This window comes from Bos grunniens, chromosome 16 (assembly GCF_055505025.1).
Source record: "Bos grunniens cultivar Pamir isolate PY7600 chromosome 16, Bosgru_T2T1.0, whole genome shotgun sequence".
NCBI classification, from domain to species: Eukaryota; Metazoa; Chordata; class Mammalia; order Artiodactyla; family Bovidae; genus Bos; species Bos grunniens.
In genome coordinates, this window is record NC_141180.1 from 50,556,831 (window position 1) to 50,575,699 (window position 18,869).

At 42.0% G+C, this 18,869-nt stretch overlaps 1 protein-coding gene across 1 annotated transcript in view; it reads right to left on the reverse strand.

The window, feature by feature from the left end:
- LOC147356802 (kinesin-like protein KIF28P) overlaps positions 1 to 18,869 on the reverse strand; it is a 78,612-nt gene that overhangs the window by 29,177 nt on the left and 30,566 nt on the right. Inside the window, exons 7-11 of the mRNA XM_086342931.1 lie at positions 11,436 to 11,547; positions 10,216 to 10,283; positions 7,616 to 7,725; positions 2,372 to 2,478; positions 943 to 1,033 (exon numbers count right to left, since the gene is read on the reverse strand). Of these exons, the coding sequence (XP_086199057.1) occupies positions 943 to 1,033; positions 2,372 to 2,478; positions 7,616 to 7,725; positions 10,216 to 10,283; positions 11,436 to 11,547 (488 nt within the window). The remainder of the gene's footprint in view (positions 1 to 942; positions 1,034 to 2,371; positions 2,479 to 7,615; positions 7,726 to 10,215; positions 10,284 to 11,435; positions 11,548 to 18,869) is intronic.

An 18,869-nucleotide genomic window follows, 5' to 3' on the forward strand; every position in this document is an offset into this window, starting at 1 on the left:
TGTGCATAGGGCTAAAGTGCGGAAGCCAGATGTGACCAAATACTGGTGCCATTTTCCAGTGGATGAATGGATAAATAAATGTGGTAAACACATAAAATCGTGTATTGTTCAGTCTTAAAAAGGGAGAAAATCCTGATACATGCTTCAATATGGATGAAGCTGGAAGAAATTATGCTAAGTAAGCCAGACACAAAAGGACAAATATTGTATTTATAAAAGTACCTGGAATGGTTAAATTCATAGAGACAGGAAGTAAAATGATGGTTGCCAAGGACTGGGTGAGGGGCTAACAGGGAGTTATTGCATAATGGGGACAGAGTTTCAGTTTGGGAAGACAAAAAAAATCTGGAGATGGGTGCCTGTAATGGTTGCCCAGGGCTTCCCAGGTGGCTCAGTGGTAGAGAATCTGCTTGCCAGTGCAGGAGATGCAGGACACGTGGGTTTGATCCCTGGGTCAGAAAGATCCCCTGGAGGAGGAAACAGCAACCCACTCCAGTATTCTTGCATGGCTAATCCCATGGACAGAGGAGCCTAATGGGCCACAGTCTATGGGGTCACAAAATGTCAGGCACAACTGAGCAACTGAGTGCTTGCACACATGTGTGTGCACACACACACAAAATGGTTGCACAACAATGCAAAGGCACTTAATGCCACACACTGTACACTTAAAAATGGTTAACATGGTGAGTTTTCTGTAATGTGTATTTTACCATTAAAAATTTTTAAAAAGAAAAAGAAATATGCTCAGGGGCAAGAGGCATGAACAGAACCAAAATCAACTGCTGAGGAAGTGCCAGGTCAGTTAACATCACTCTGCAAATTAGAAGGTCCCAGACAATTCGGCCAGAGACCTTACGAACCAAAGCCAGCAGGCAAGTGCCTCTTGACCCTCTTCCCTCTGCCTTCCCTCGGTGCGAGTTGAGAGGGGTAAGTAAGTACCAGCCTGAATGAAGTGCTTGAGAACCCCCGTGAGCTGCGGGTCTTCACTGACGTTGAGAAGGTGGGGGAAGGTTTTTATCATCTGCTGCTCCTGGAGGAGAAACAGAGAGGGTATCCTCACCAGACGGGGCAGCAAAGCACAGAGGGCAAAGTTCCTTCCTATCCACTGCTCCCAGTCCTCCAGTGACCTCATCACCCAAAAGATGCTGATGGCAAAATGGGGCTGTGACATCGCCCTCTCTTGGTTATGAAAATGCATTTCATTCTTTAATACAGGTAGTGATTGGTATTGTGATTATAGAGGATTGACAGTCAAACGGAACTGGAATAAACTATATGGGCACAAGGAAAGCTTTGAATCTGGAAGTTCTGATAAAGAGGATGAAAGTCCTTCTGATTGTAACTCTCTACACAAAACAAGAGTCCTAAGTTCTTCACTGTGGATCGATCCTCTTGACATTTGCAGCCAAGAGGCACAAACCCAGGTTACACAGGAGGTTATTTTCTTGGCATTTCTCTCTGACATATGCAGCCACATTATGCCCACATCTCTAAGTCCTTGGACCCTAACTCATCCTGACCCCCTGCAGCCACAGACCTCCACCCCCACTCCACTCCCAACACTTGAGGCTCCCATCTATTCTGGCTCCAGGAACCTTCTGGAATATGGACTGGATCCCTCCCACCACTGCTAAAGTCCTCCAGGGCTGGCCCATGACTCTGGAGCTTGTCCAAAGCCCCATAGCTTTGGGGAGTAAGGTTATGGGAGGGGTTGTGTTGACAGAAGGCAGAGAAGGCATCTCCCTGGCCCAGGAACAAAGTTCACATCACAGCCCATTTATGATCCGGAGCTGGCAGTGAATGCCAGATCCATGGTTCAGGATCACAACACAGTCCCCAGAAGACAATCACATTCCTCAAATTCTCCCCAAATTCTAATTTTCTTTCTTTCTTTTTTTTTTTTAGAACTAGATATCATTTTTAATTTGAATTATTTTCTTTTTTTTATTATTTTTAAACTTTACATAATTGTATTAGTTTTGCCAAATATCAAAATGAATCTGCCACAGGTATACATGTGTTCCCCATCCTGAACCCTCCTCCCTCCTCCCTCCCCATACCATCCCTCTAATTTTCAACAGCTTTGAATTCTATCCTCAGCCTCATGCATCAGAGGCACCAAGGCCTCTCTGCTTCCTTCCTTTTCATGCCCTGCCATTCTATCCCCAACTCTGCCAATAATTTAAAGTCATATGTCACATATCACAATTTGTCACAATCACACATTACACATAATAGGTATACTATCCAATTACCCAATTATCCACCTGTCAGCAGCCCAGGCATCACTGAGTGTCTGGTTAAGATGCAAGGCTGCCCCATCCCCTCCCAGGCAGTCGGCCTCAGCAGGTGGAGGTGGTGAGCTCACCTTGGCGATGGCCACATATTGCTGCTGCCATTCCCACCGGGCCTTCTCCAGTTGGTTCGCCCAGCTCATCTGGTCACTGGGAGGCCCAAGTAAACAGGCTGGCAGCTCTGGAAGGAGGGAGGTATTTTAAGCAACTGAAGGACAGCTTTAAGGTTTGCAGTGTCAAAGGTGAGGCACAGAATGTTGCCATTCTGTTCTGAGTCAAAACAAGGGACTCTCAGCAGGAGTGGGAAATGGAACTGCACTAACTGAGTCTGGAAAGTACTGTAAAGACTAGGATCTTCATAGCAGCACTAGACACAATAGTCATGACATGGAAGCAATCTAAATGTCCATCAACAGAGGAATGGACAAAGAAGATGTGGTACATATATACAAGGGAATATTACTCAGCCATAAAAAATAACATCATTTGCAGCAACATGCATGGACCTAGAGATTACCATAAAGACAAATATTAATATCATATAGTATCACTTATATGTGGAATCTTTAAAAAATGATACAATTGAACTTATTTACAAATCAGACTCACAGAATTAGAAAACAAATTTATAGTCATTCTTCCAGAAAATTGCAGAGGAAGGTAAACTTCCAAACTCATTCTATTTTTTTTCCCTTAATGTAATTTATTTAAACCCCATCCTGAACCTTCCTCCCATCTTCCTCCCCATCCCATCCCTCTGGGTCATCCCATTGCACCAGCCCTGAGCATCCTGTCTCATGAATCGAACCTGGACTGGCAATCTGTTTCACACATGTTGCAATGCTATTCTCTCAAATCATCCCACCCTCGCCTTCTCCCACAGAGTCACCATCACCCTAATACCAAAACCAGACAAAGATGCCACAGAAAAAGAAAATTATAGGCCAATATCACTGATGAACATAGATGCAAAAATCCTTAACAAAATTCTAGCAAACAGAACATATTCCAACAGATTGCTTTGGCTATTCAAGGTTTTTTTGTATTTCCATAAAAATTGTGAAATTATTTGTTCTAGTTCTATGAAAAATACTGTTGGTATTTTTATGACAGAACATATTATTCTGTTATATAACAGAATATATTCCAACAACATATTAAAAAGAATATATTATTCTGTTATATAATAGAATATATTCCAACAACATATTAAAAAGATCATCCATCATGACCAAGTGGGCTTTATCCCAGGGATGCAAGGATTCTTCAATATTCACAAATCAATCAATGTGGTACACCACATTAACAAATTGAAAGATAAAAAACATATGATTATCTCAATAGATTCAGAGAAAGCCTTTGACAAAATTCAACATCCATTTATGACAAAAGTCCTCCAGAAAGCAGGCATAGAAAGAACATACCTCAACATAATAAAAGCCATATATGATAAACCCACAGCAAACATTATCCTCAATGGTGAAAAACTGAAAACATTTCCCCTAAAGTCAGAAAAAAGAAAAGGATGCCCACTCTCACCACTACTATTCAACATAATTTTGGAAGTTTTAGCCATAGCAATCAGAGAAGAAAAAGAAATAAAAGGAATCCAGATTGGGAAAGAAGAAATAAAACTCTCACTGTTTGCAGATGACATGATCCTCTACATAGAAAACCCTAAAGACTCCACCAGAAAATTACTGGAGCTAATCAATGAATATAGTAAAGTTGCAGGATATAAAATTAACATACAGAAATCCCTTACATTCCTACACACTAACAATGAGAAAACAGAAAGAGAAATTAAGGAAACAATTCCATTCACAATTGCAACAAAAAGAATAAAATACTTAGGAATAAAGTTACCTAAAGAAACAAAAGACCTATAAAATACTGATGAAAGAAATCAAAGGTGACACAAATAGATGGAGAAATATACCATGTTCATGGACTGGAAGAATCAATATAGTGAAAATGAGTATACTACCCAAAGCAATCTATAGATTCAAGCTACCAACAGTATTTTTCAGAGAACTAGAACAAATAATTTCACAATTTGTATGGAAATACAAAAAACCTCGAATAGCCAAAGCAATATTGAGAAAGAAGAATGAACTGGAGGAATCAACTTGCCTGATTTCAAGCTATACTACAAAGCTACAGTCATCAAGACAATATGTTACTGGCACAAAGACAGAAATATAGATCAATGGAACAAAATAGAAAGCCCAGAGATAAATCCACGGACCGATGGACACCTTCTATTTGACAAAGGAGGCAGGAATATACAATGGAGAAAAGACAATCTCTTTAACAAGTGGTGCAGGGAAAACTGGTCAATCACTTGTAAAAGAATGAAACTAGAACACTTTCTAACCATACACAAAAATAAACTCAAAATGGATTAAAATTCTAAATGTAAGACCAGAAACTATAAAACTCCTAGAGGAAAACATAAGCAAAACACTCCCTGATGTAAATCATAGCAGCATCCTCTATGACCCACCTCCCAGAGTAATGGAAATAAAAGCAAAAATAAACAAATGGGACCTAATTAAACTTAAAAGCTTTTGCACAATTAAGGAAACTATAAGCAAGGTGAAAAGACAGCCTTCAGAATGGGAGAAAATAATAGTAAATGAAGCAACTAACAAAGAATTAATCTCAAAAATATTCAAGCAACTCCTGCAGGTCAATTTCAGAAAAATAAACAACCCAATCAAAAAATGGGCCAAAGAACTAAATAGACATTTCTCCAAAGAAGACATATAGATGGCTGACAAACACATGAAAAGATGCTCAACATCACTCATTATCAGAGAAATGCAAATAAAAACCACAATGAGGTACCATCTCACACCAGTCAGAATGGCTGCTATCAAAAAATCTACAAACAATAAATGCTGGAGAGGGTGAGGAGAAAAAGCAACCCTCTTACACTGTTGGTGGGAATGCAAACTAGTACAGCCACTATGGAGAACAGTGTGGAGATTCCTTAAAAAACTGGAAATAAAACTGCCATATGACCCAGCAATCCCACTGCTGGGCATACACACCAAGGAAACCAGAATTGAAAGACACGTGTACCCCAATGTTCATCGCAGCACTGTTTGCAATAGCTAGGACATGGAAGCAACCTAGATGTCCATCGGCAGATGAATGGATAAGAAAGCTGTGGTACATATACACAATGGAGTATTACTCAGCTATAAAAAGGAATATATTTGAATCAGTTCTAACGAAGTGGATGAAACTGGAGCCTATTATACAGAGTGAAGTAAGTCAGAAAGAAAAACACCAATACAGTATACTAATGCATATATATGGAATTTAGAAAGATGGTAATGATGACCCTATATGCGAGACAGCAAAAGAGACACAGATGTAAAAAAGAGACTTTTGGACTCTGTGGGAGAAGGTGAGGGTGGGATGATTTGAGAGAATAGCATTGAAATGTGTATTATCATATGTGAAATAGATCGCCAGTCCAGGTTCAATGCATGAGACAGGGTGCTCAGGGCTGGTGCACTGGGATGACCCTGAGGGATGGGATGGGGAGGGAGGTGGGAGGGGGGTTCAGGATGGGGAACACATGTACACCCATGGTGGATTCATGTGAATGTATGGCAAAAAACACCACAATATTGTAAAGTAATTAGCCTCAATTAAAATAAATTAAAAAAAAAATAATCATCAAAAGGGATAGCTGGGGATGGAGGTGGGAGATAAACTAGGAGTTTGGGATTAATAGATACACATTACTATATATAAAATAGGTAAGCAACAAGGGCATATTATATAACACAAGGAACTATACTCACTATCTTATAATAACCTATAATGGAAAGGAATCTGAAAAATAATTATGTATATTTATATGTATGTACTCATCTATCTATATACAACTGAATCCCTTTGCTATACACTTGAAACTAACACAACATTATAAATTAACTACACTTCAATAAAAAATCTTTTTAAAAAACTAAAAAAAGACTAAGTTCACCCCTTAATTCATAGGAAACCAGAGCAAAGAGGTCCTTTATCAGAAGAACAGGAAGCTCAACATTATGTTTTTCAATTGTGTGAGCATGCAAGACAGTTTCAGGGCATTCCTGTCAAGTCAGGGGATTTAGGAAAAATCAAAGATTTATCTTCCCTTGTTTTTCATGAGTTCTGTGCCTATGCTTATGAACAATGGGAATCAGATGCAACATTTAGGTCAACATCTGGCTTGTCCAGGTGTAGAGATTTGTGACCCATCAGTGTCACCCTGGACCAGACATGGGCACAGACTCTAATTTAGGGAGTTCCTAGTTGAGGCTGAAGCCTTATTGAGTAAGGACGTGGGAACCCAGAGGTATGCCAGGTAGCAACAACCTGCCCTCAAGGGGAACATCCATGAAGTTTGCGTGTGTTAGGGTCGGAAGAGCCGCTAACACCAGAGAGAGAGCCCATGTGGCTTGAGGGAGCCCAACTTGGGGAGGGGGAACAGGTACCGAGGGCAGGACAATGCATCACGCTCCGCTAAGAGCACTGAGCACAGGGCTTCCCGACCATCCAGTCTGGCTCTTTTGATACTGAACGCCTTTACCAATTCTACTTGAACAGTTTTATATTTTGCCCTTTTCACAAATCCTATTCTAAATTGTTAATGCACATAAAATTACACACAACTCAAGCTGCCACACGGAAAACTAAGGCCTTCACTCAAAGCAATGGTTCTCAATAACTGCCCAGTGGAGCCATCCTAAGGCAAGTTGCTGCCCTGGGGATGGGTAATTGGTCCGAGTGGTGCCCAGTCACCAGGTGACTCTAACGTGCAGCCAGCACTGAGCAGAGTCTTAGAAGAGGGTTCAGGGGCTAGTGCTTCTTGGGCCCCCAAACATCACTTAACTACAGGAGGCCGTCAGCAGAACAAATGCCGTATGGCCACTGTTTAAATCTGGTTAAGGAGAAAGTAGTCCCAGGGGAAAGAACAGCCTCAAAATAAAAATGGCAATTAAAAAATGAGACTAAAATGACCATTTCAAGAGGCCAGGGCCAGTATTTCATACAATCGCATGAGAATTACATTCAGGCCAAAATGTCCTGGACAAAGAAAGGTCCAGGGATGTCCTGGCCTGCCCTAGGGCTCCCCTCAGACTAAACACAATGGCTCCTGGCCCCTGCCCTTCCAGCGCAACACCACCCACTCCCCTATCTCCCCGCAGCCCCGACCCTGCAACAGGGCTTGGCCACTCCCCTCTCTCCCTCCCTCCTGCATCTAGCCTCCTGACTGCTGCCTTGGACCTGCGCTGACTCCTGACTCAGTTTACCTGCCATTCTGCAGTTTCCACACCCGAGCAGCAGTCTGTCGTTCTCTGCCCTGGACTCCCTCATCAGGGTGGAGGTGTTGACAACAGCTTTGTTCCGGATCTTCTTAGCCCTGTGCAAAGGTGGACACACACTCAGGCCCTGGGTCTTTCGCAGCTGGAGCAGTACTACCAGAGGACTGGCCGGAAACTGGCCTCGAATGGTCGAAATGGGAGCCTTTCACTTCCTAGTAACTTGAGATTCCACTGCGTAAGTTTCCAGTAAACCACTAAGACCAGAAGGGACTCAGTGACACCCAGGGCTCAAACATGAGCCCCTTGTCACATGACAAGTGTCACATGTCCACACGAGCCTCTTGTGGACTCAGCCCAAGCCTGGAGTCCACCACCCGCAACGTGTTCTGGGCCCCAGACACACTCCCCCCGTTGGGCTGACTTGGTTAATGAAAACAGTCTCTTCAGTCTCTACTGTTTCTGTAACAACACAAACCCTGGAGGCTGCCAGCAACGGCTCTGCCAAGTGTGCCAGGCCAGGAGTGGGCTTGGACTTGGCCTAGTTAAGGTCTCCAGCCTCCAGGATCCAAGGCCTGATGATCTGAGGTGGAGCTGATATAATAACAATAGAAATAAAGTGCACAATAAATGTGACGTGCTTGACTCATCCCCAAACCACCCTTGCTCCTCACCCCCACCTCTTGACCCCCAGTCCCTGGAAAAACTGTCTTGCATGAAACTAGTCCCTGGTGCCAAAAGGCTGGGGACCGCTGTCCTCATTCACTCCTGGCTAGTGCTGCATGGGACATAGTTATGCTAAAACATGACTTGTTCTTTACCCAAAATTCAAATGTAACTGGGCATCCTATATTTTCATTTGCTACATCTGGCACCCTTACTTCTTTCCCTAAGGAATAGGGTTTGCAAGGCTTGCCCCCAGTCACAGAGTCTACGACAGATCCAGGCCTGGAGTCCAGGACCCCTGGGGATCATTTTCTCCTTCCTCAGCATCACATAGTCTCTCATGTAAAAAGTGCTAGCAACAGTTTAGAATTGACAAGTGGGAAGGAAATGAACATTCTACATAATACTAAGGGCTTCCCTGGTTGCTCAGATTGTAAAGAAGCTGCCTGCAGTGCAGGAGTCCTAGGTTCGATCCCTGGGTTGGGAAGATCCCCTGAGGCGGGCATAGCAACCCACTCCAGAATTCTTGCGTGGAGAATCCTATGGACAGAGGAGCCTGGAGGGCTACAGTCCATGGGGTTGCAAAGAGTCAGACACTACTGAGCGACTAAGCACAGCACAGCACACAATACTAAAGGCAAAATTCAACCTTAAGTTCTGAGTTTGTAGCACAGATGTTGGAAGAAAACAGAGAAAAACAAATGAAGCAAAATGATACTGAGGCCTGGCAGTGAGGAATGAGAATGCAAGGGTTTGTCCCTAAAATGCAAAGGCCTTTCCCTAGAGAAGAGGCCAAGGAAAAACCAAGAGAACTACTTGGAGACATCATAACAACTGTTATTTTGAGCTTCAGCCCCATGCCAGGCAGAACTTAGCCAGGAACGGTTCTTGAACCGTCTCACACAGTCTTCACTCAGCCCAGAGAGGGTGGTATCACCTCCTTCAGCATGTGAGCTCACCAAGGGCAGGGAGGTTCAGGTCTCAGAGGGAGTAGGGCCAGATTCTGTCTGACACACTGGCCCGTAGACCTGACAAGTGACATATTAGAATAGGAACCAGGTTCATTTCACATGCCAGCTCCAGTCACCTGGAACACTGGCCGAGAATTCCAAGCTCCTGAATGAAGCTGACGGGAAAGCTGCAGAGGGGGATTCTCCATGTCGGCCATGCTGAATGGGATGGAGGGGTGGAGACACCATGGGGTTCCAACCCCTGGTTAGAGCCTCCGTCTCCCCAGACCCTCACTTTCCCAAAAGGGTCAGGGGAAGCAGGCTTCTGCCTGCCTTGAAAAGCAGAAACTCAGCTCGGCCATAGCCTCCTGCCAGGACTAAACTGCCAGAAGTGGGCTTGCTTCCTGGGCCAAGTGGGAAGGCAGGAACGTGTGTGGATAGCCTCTCCCTGGGAGGAGCCACCTCTGCCCTGCTGTGTGGGGCCTGGAGATATAAGACACAACAGAGGGAAAGGGGCAGGGCCCAGGGCTGGTTCCCAACTTTGGGAGCCTCTTACACGCTCATCTTTATCATTAGCACAAAAATTCCCTGCCTGCCACTATTCTCTACCTGTGACCCATAGGACAAAAGGAGAATCTGTGAATGGCCATGTTATTTGACAGAAAAATGCAGGGAGACAGAGAACTGAGCACTTCAGGGGTGGGTTCAATGCATCCTCCCATGAATTTGAGCCTGTGGCTCCTCCCCGATCCAGGACTGCAGTGACTGAATGACAGGCTAGGAGGGCCCTGAGCCCCTATTTCTGTCTCCTCTTATTTATTTTATTTCTCTCTCTCTTCTCTCACAGATCATTTTGTTCTTCCTTTTTCTGGACACATTCCCAAGACACCAGCTCATCAAGTTTAAGGGTACTAGAAGAATTTGCCAGATTTAGAACTTAGAACCACTATAGATAATAAGTATTCATAATCGTACCTTTCAGCATATCTTAGTGTTGATAAAGTTTCCTCATAGCAGATGTCAGCTGGACTTATCGCTGCTATCTGTAAACAAATATCCTTTTCAGATTTTGTTTTTTTATATAGGATATATAGCTATTGTTGGGCTTCACTGGTAGCTCAGCTGGTAAAGAATCCACCTGCAATGCCAGAGATCCCAGTTTGATTCCTGGGTCAGGAAGATCCCCTGGAGAAGGGATAGGCTACCCACTCCAGTATTCTTGGGCTTCCCTGGTAGCTTAGATGGTAAAGAGTGCCTCTGCAATGTACGAGACCTGGGTTTGATCCTTGGGTTGGGAAGATCCCCTAGAGCAGGGCATGACAATCCACTCCAGTATTCTTGCCTAGAGAATCCCCATGGACAGAGGAGCCTGGTGGGCTACAGTGCATGGGGTCACAGAGAGTCAGACACAACTGAGCGACTAAACACACAGCAGATAGTTATTATTGATTTTACACAGCTAACATTCATGGAATATCTTGGAACTTGTGGTTTGTTTAAATTTTACAATTCAGAAAACTGAGGCTTAGATAAGAATAATGTGCCAAGGTCACCCATAACTGGCAGAGCTGGGACCTGAACCTGCCCTGACTTGAACAACTGTGCTGCTAACCTCTGTACTATGCAACCCTCAGCACTGAGTCCGCAATAGATTTCCTCAGAAATTTAAATGACAGTTGAATGGTGGCACTGCAGAGACTAATAAATAAATCATTACTGAGTACCCACCTAAATGGTTACAAATCTGGTATTGACTTCAGCTTAACTGTTCTGAATTGAATAAGAATTCAAATGAGAAAATAAAATTTTTGATGAGCTGGAGGTGAGCAGGATCACTGAGAGTGAACAGGAGGGAGTGTGACTGCCCACGGGGTAGCTCCTAATCTATGGATCTGGAGGCCATGATTTAGAGCATAAGCGCCTGATGAATAATCATTTATCTTTGTCCAGCTTTGCAATTTTTAAAGCTTGTTCATTATATTTCATTTAATCATCACAACCACAGTTTCAAGGCGAGATCATTATCTTCACTTGAAGGAAGGAAGTGAAGCTCCACAGTAAGTGTGCTGAAACTGAGAATCTTGTCAAGAACTGACAAGATTCTTGTGAAGAATAACTTTAATAATAATAGCAACAGCAATCATGACAGCTGCATGAGTCTAAATAGTTAAGATGTGGTAGGAAAGCCACTTTACCAGAGTAGTTCTGCTGTTCCCACCCAGAGCTGACTGGAGCAGTTTGGTCAGTACAGAGTCTCTGTAGGGAACATGGAGGACTTTCTTCCCCATGGCGGCATCAGCCAGAGCACTAAATGAAAAGAAAATGTAAAACAATAAAAAGTTTTAAATATATCAAAAAGAAATCTGCCTCTTTGTGGATGAGTCAGAAACACCCCTCAAATATCCTTGACAACCCCATATACCAGACATGACATTAAAGAACATCCAATAGTTGATATACCTTCTGTACAAAGATACTGGCATATTGCAAGATAGAAGCAGCTGGCTCCCTCTCCAAGGTCAACTCCGGGGAAACCATAACAGACAGGGAGGCCCAGATCTGGGGCACTAACATAGTCAACCTTGGGAAGAAAACCCAGAGCCTGCAGAGAAGGGTCTTTTTGTGTCTGTACGGAGAAGGGTTTTGACTCGAGGGAGACGGTGGTAGGCTAGCAGTGTGGAGACAGATAGGGGAGCAGATTTAAGTCCTTTCTGGTCTTTCTCTCATACTGCCTTAGGAAGATCCCATAGAGTTAGAACCTGATAGGCTACAGAATCAAGTAAGAGTGAATGAGAAATAAATGCCACTCAGGGTACTTCAGAGGAAGCAGTGTTGGCATTGAAGGGAGTGGGGAAGAGGGAGGAAATCCCATCTCTGATAAATTATAGCCACAAACAAAGAAAAGAAATCCAAAAAATTTAAGCTACCAGGTTTAGAAAAGAAACAAAATGATCATCTAGAAAGGATTAGATACAGCAATTGAAATTTAAAACCCTATGGATAAGTTCAACAGTTCAGTTCAGTTCAGTCCCTCAGTTGTGTCTGACTCTTTGCGACCCCATGAATTACAGCATTCCAGGCCTCCCTGTCCATCACCAACTCCCAGAGTTCACCCAGACTCATGTCCATCTAGTCGGTGATGCCATCCAGCCATCATCCTCTATCGTCCCCTTCTCCTCTTGCCCCCAATCTCTCCCAGCATCAGGGTCTTTTCCAATGAGTCAGCTCTTCACATGAGGTGGCCAAACTATTGGAGTTTCAGCCTCAGCATCAGTCTTTCCAATGAACACTCAGGACTGGTCTCCTTTAGGATGGACTGGTTGGATCTCCTTGCAGTCCAAGGGACTCTCAAGAGTCTTCTCCAACACCACAGTTCAAAAGCATCAATTCTTCGGTGCTCAGCTTTCTTCACAGTCCCACTCTCACATCCATACATGACAACAGGAAAAACCATAGCCTTGACTAGACAAACTTTTGTTGGCAAAGTAATGTCTCTGGTTTTTAATATGCTATCTAGGTTGGTCATAACTTTCCTTCCAAGGAGTAAGCGTCTTTTAATTTCATGGCTGCAATCACTATCTGCACTGATTTGGGAGCCCAAAAAAATAAGGTCTGACACTGTTTCCACTGTTTCCCCATCTATTTCCCATGAAGTGATGGGACCAGGTGCCATGATCTTCATTTTCTGAATGTTGAGCTTTAAGCCAACTTTTTCACTCTCCTCTTTCACTTTCATCAAGAGGCTTCTTAGTTCCTCTTCACTTTCTGCCATAAGGGTGGTGTCATCTGCATATCTGAGGTTATTGATATTTCTCCCGGCAGTCTTGATTCCAGCTTGTGCTTCCTCCAGCCCAGAGACTCTCATGAGGTACTCTGCATATAAGTTAAATAAGCAGGGTGACAATATACAGCCTTGACATACTCCTTTTCCTATTTGGAACCAGTCTGTTGTTCCATGTCCAGTTCTAACTGTTGCTTCCTGACCTGCATACAAATTTCTCAAGAGGCAGATCAGGTGGTCTGGTATTCCCATCTCTTGCAGAATTTCCCACAGTTTATTGTGATCCACACAGTCAAAGGTTTTGGCATAGTCAATAAAGCAGAAATAGATGTTTTTCTGGAACTCTCTTGCTTTTTCCATGATCCAGCGGATGTTGGCAATTTGATCTCTGGTTCCTCTGCCTTTTCTAAAACCAGCTTGAACATCAGGAAGTTCACGGTTCACATATTGCTGAAGCCTGGCTTGGAGAATTTTGAGCATTACTTTACTAGAGTGTGAGATGAGTGCAATTGTGCAGTAGTTTGAGCATTCTTTGGCATTGCCTTTCCTTGGGATTGGAATGAAAACTGACCTTTTCCAGTCCTGTGGCCACTGCTGAGTTTTCCAAATTTGCTGGCATATTGAGTGCAGCACTTTCACAGCATCATCTTTCAGGATTTGGAATAGCTCAACTGGAATTCCATCACCTCCACTAGCTTTGTTTGTAGTGATGCTTCCTAAGGCCCACTTGACTTTACATTCCAGGATGTCTGGCTCTAGGTGAGTGATCACACCATCGTGATTATTTTGGTCGTGAAGATCTTTTTTGTATAGTTCTTCTGTGTATTCTTGCCATCTCTTCTTAATATCTTCTGCTTCTGTTAGGTCCATACCATTTCTGTCCTTTATCGAGCCCATCTTTGCATGAAACGTTCCCTTGGTATCTCTAATTTTCTTGAAGAGATCTCTAGTCTTTCCCATTCTGTTGTTTTCCTCTATTTCTTTGCATTGATCGCTGAGGAAGGCTTTCTTATCTCTTCTTGCTATTCTTTGGAACTCTGCATTCAGATGCTTATATCTTTCCTTTTCTCCTTTGCTTTTCACTTCTCTTCTTTTCACAGCTATTTGTAAGGCCTCCCCAGACAGCCATTTTGCTTTTTTGAATTTCTTTTTCTTGGGGATGGTCTTGATCCCTGTCTCCTATACAATGTCATGGACCTCCGTCCATAGTTCATTGGGTTCTCTGTCTATCAGATCTATTCCCTTAAATCTATTTGTCACTTCCACTGTATAATCATAAGGGATTTGATTTAGGTCATACCTGAATGGTCTAATGTTTTTCCCCACTTTCTTCAATTTAAGTCTGAATCTGGCAATAAGGAGTTCATGATCTGAGCCACAGTCAGCTCCCAGTCTTGTTTTTGCTGACTGTATAGAGCTTCTCCATCTTTGGCAGCACAGAATATAATCAATCTGATTTCGGTGTTGACCATCTGGGGATGTCCATGTGTAGAGTCTTCTCTTGTGTTGTTGGAAGAGGGTATTTACTATGACCAGTGCGTTCTCTTGGCAAGACTTTATTAGCCTTTGCCCTACTTCATTCTGTACTCCAAGGCCAAATTTGCCTGTTACTCCAGGTGTTTCTTGACTTCTTACTTTTGCATTCCAGTCCCCTATAATGAAAAGGACATCTTTTTTGGGTATTAGCTCTAAAAGGTCTTGTAGATCTTCATAGAACTGTTCAACTTCAGCTTCTTCAGCATTACTGGTTGGGGCATAGGCTTGGATCACTGTGATATTGAATGGTTTGCCTTGGAAATGAACAGAGATCATTCTGTCGTTTTTGAGATTGCATACAAGTACTGCATTTTGGACTCTATTGTTGACCATGATGGCTACTCCATTTCTTCTGAGGGATTCCTGCCCGCAGTAGTAGATATAATGGTCATCTGAGTTAAATTCACCCATTCCAGTCCATTTTCATTCGCTGATTCCTAGAATGTCAATGTTCACTCTTGCCATCTCCTGTTTGACCACTTCCCATTTGCCTTGATTCATGGACCTAACATTCCAGGTTCCTATGCAATATTGCTCTTTACAGCATTCGACCTTGCTTCTATCACCATCCTTTCATTCTTTCTGGAGTTATTTCTCCACTGACCTCCTGTAGCACATTGGGCACCTACCGACCTGGGGAGTTCCTCTTTCAGTATCCTACCATTTTGCCTTTTCTTACTGTTCATGGGGTTCTCAAGGCAAGAATACTGAAGTGGTTTGCCATTCCCTTCTCCAGTGGACCACATTCTGTCAGACCTCTCCACCATGACCTGTCCATCTTGGGTGGCCCCACACGTCATGGCCCCACACTAGCCAATCTGATCACATGGACCACAGCCTTGTCTAACTCAATGAAACTAAGTTCACCAGTAGACACTGTGATAATTTAATTAGTGAACTAGAGATTCACTAGATTTCAGAAGAAATCTAGATTGCAGCCTGGAGACATAGAGATGAAAAATCAGAAAGATAGGTTAGGAGACATGGAGGACAGGAAAAGAAGATTCAAATAGGGTAATTGAAGTTCCAGGAGAGAAAGGAGAAAAAAAAATGTGCAGAATCAATATGTGAAAAATAATGACTGAGAATTTTTTAGTGTTGATGAAAATCACTATCATAGAGCTATGGAGACTAAAAAATTCCAAGCAGGATAAATAAAATGCAACAGAATTAAATTGGAGAACACCAAATAAGAAGAGCTTAAAAGCAGCTAGGGAAAAAAGATTGTCTTCAGTGGAACAGTAATTAGGTCAACAACAGAAAACAGTAGAATGGTATCATTAATAAGCTGAAAGAAAAAACTACTTATCTAGAATTATATACCCAGCAAAATTATCTTTCAAAAATGAATTGAAATAAGAAATTTCAAACCAAACAAAAACTAAATTTGCTGTCAGCAAATGGTCATTAAGGGAAAATCTAGAGAATATTTCAATCAGAAAGAAACTGATTTTATATAGCAGCTCTGAAGTTTAAGAAGGAATGAATAAAAATAATTTTTAAAAAATAGATAAATGTGAATGAACACTAACTGTATGAAACAGTAATGGTAATATTTGGGCAACCAGTCCATTCTAAAGGAGATCAGCCCTGGGTGTTCCTTGGAAGGAATGATGCTAAAGCTGAAGTTCCAGTACTTTGGCCACCTCATGCGAAGAGTTGACTCATTGGAAAAGACTCTGATGCTGGCCGGGATTGGGGACAGGAGGAGAAGGGGACGCCAGAGGATGAGATGGCTGGATGGCATCACTGACTCGATGGACGTGAGTCTCAGTGAACTCCAGGAGTTGGTGATGGACAGGGAGGCCTGGTGTGCTGCGATTCATAGGGTCGCAAAGAGTCGGACACAACTGAGCGACTGAACTGAACTGAAAGAATAGAATACACGTCAACAATGACATATGGAAGATGAAGATCTTCATATTATCCAAGGATGTGTGTGCTCAGTTGCTCAGTTATGTCTAACTCTTTGCAACCCCATGGACTGTAGCCCACCAGGCTTCACTGTCCATGGGATTCTTCAGGCAAGAATACAGGAGTGGATTGCCATTTCCTTCTCCAGGGGATCTTCCTGACCAGGGATGGAACCTGTGTCTCTGGCATCTATTGCATTGTCAGGTGGATTCTTTACCACTATACCACCTGAGAAGCCCATTATCCATGAATAGGTTGAAGCATTTATTATTTTCAGACTTTGACCACTGAACAGACGAAAAAGCCAGGAAATAGTTAAAAAAAAAAAAATGTTGAATTTTGACATATGACAGAGGTAGCATAGAAGATCACAGGGAGAGGACAGACTATTCAACAAATGAGACTCAAAAAAAATTGGTAATCTGTAAGGAAAAAGTAATGAAAAGGATGCCTACTTTATACTATATAAAGAAATCAACTCCAGATAGATAGGGTTTAAGTACAAATTTTCTTAAACAAGACACAGAAAATGAAAAAATGCAAAACGTACACCATAACTTCTGCTCATCAATAGACATCTTTTAACAAGTGAAAACACAATCTACTAACTGGGAAAAGATACTTATGATATATATACCTGAGAGAAGAGTAATAAAAATATGTTTAAAACATCTACAGATCAATGAAAAAGACAATAAATAAATAGAATAAAGGAGAAAATATAAGAACAGGTATTTTTGAGAGAAAATATATTGCTAAAAAAGAAATAAAATGTTGCTCAAGCTTGCTAGTAACCAGGACTCTCAAGACCACAGTAAAGTATGTTTGAAAGTGAAAGTCGCTCAGGCCTCTCCGACTTTTTGTGGCCCCATGGACTGTACAGTCCATGGAATTCTCCAGGCCTTTCCCTTCTCCAGGAGATCTTTCCAACCCAGGGATAGAACCCAGGTCTCCAGCATTGCAAGTAGATTCTTTACCAGCTGAGCTACCAGGGAAGCACAAGAATACTGGAGTGGGTAGCCTATCCCTTCTCCAGGGGATTTTCCCAACCCAGGAAACGAATCAGGGTCTCCTGCATTGCAGGCGGATTCTTCACCAACTGAGCTATCCCGGAAGCCCAAAGTAAATTGGTAAATGTCAAGAAATCTGACAACATCAAGCCTTAGAAAAGATGTGGATTAATGGGATATGTTATACATTGCCACTGGGAGTGTTAACTGGACCAACAACTTTGGGGAACAATTTATCACCATCTTGAAAAATTAGGTATTCACACACATTATATATAAAGCACAATAATTTCAGTTGCCGATATCAAAAAATCCTTTAATATATTGATACTCAGTGACTTTATGAGAATGTTCATAGTAGCACTATTTGTAAAAGCAAAAAAAAAAAAACCCCTAGAAACAACCAAATTAACAATTAACATGAGAATGAAGGAATAAATTGTGGCATATTCCCACAATGGATGACTACATAAGAATGAAAAATAAGTAATAACATGGATGCTGTAACAACTGCTACTGTAACAATATGGATGAATCTCATAGATACAATGTTTAGTAAAAGAACAGAAATAAATTAACTAGAGCCACACATAAGATAGATGGATATTGTTAATAATGTTGAATCTAAAAACAAACTATACTCCTGGGTATATACTTAAGAGAAATGAGTAATTATTTTCCCCAAATTATATGTGCAAGAATGTTTGTAACAACTTTATTCATAATAGTTAAAACCTGGAAACAAACTAAATGCCCATCAAATAGAAGAAAGGATAAATAATGGTATATTCCTACAAAGAAATAATACATAACATGAAAAAGAACTAATAATTGCTAAGCAAAACATCATGGATAAGTCCCATAGAAACAATCCTTAGTGAATGAAGCCAGATATAAAAGACAATGATCTGGGAGGGAGGAGGGAGGAGGGTTTAGGATGGGGAACGCGGGTATACCTGTGGTGGATTCATTTCGATATTTGGCAAAACTAATACAATATTGTAAAGTTTAAAAATAAAATAAAATTTAAAAAAAGACAATGATCTGATATAAGTGATTGCATTTATATGAAAATCAATACAGCTAGGCAAAAATAAATCTTTGATAACAGGTTAATTTCTTTTGTTGGGATTAAAAGCCAAGGAGAAGGCATGAGGGGGTTTTCTGGGTTTTAGAAATGTACTATATCTCAGTCTAGTCATTAATTACATAGATATATACATATATGAAAATCCATTGAGCTGAACATTTAAGATCTGTGCTGCTGCTGCTGCTGCTATGTTGCTTCAGTCATGTCCGACTCTGTGTGACCCCATAGACAGCAGCCCAGCAGGCTCCCCCGTCCCTGGGATTCTCCAGGCAAGAACACTGGAGTGGGTTGCCATTTC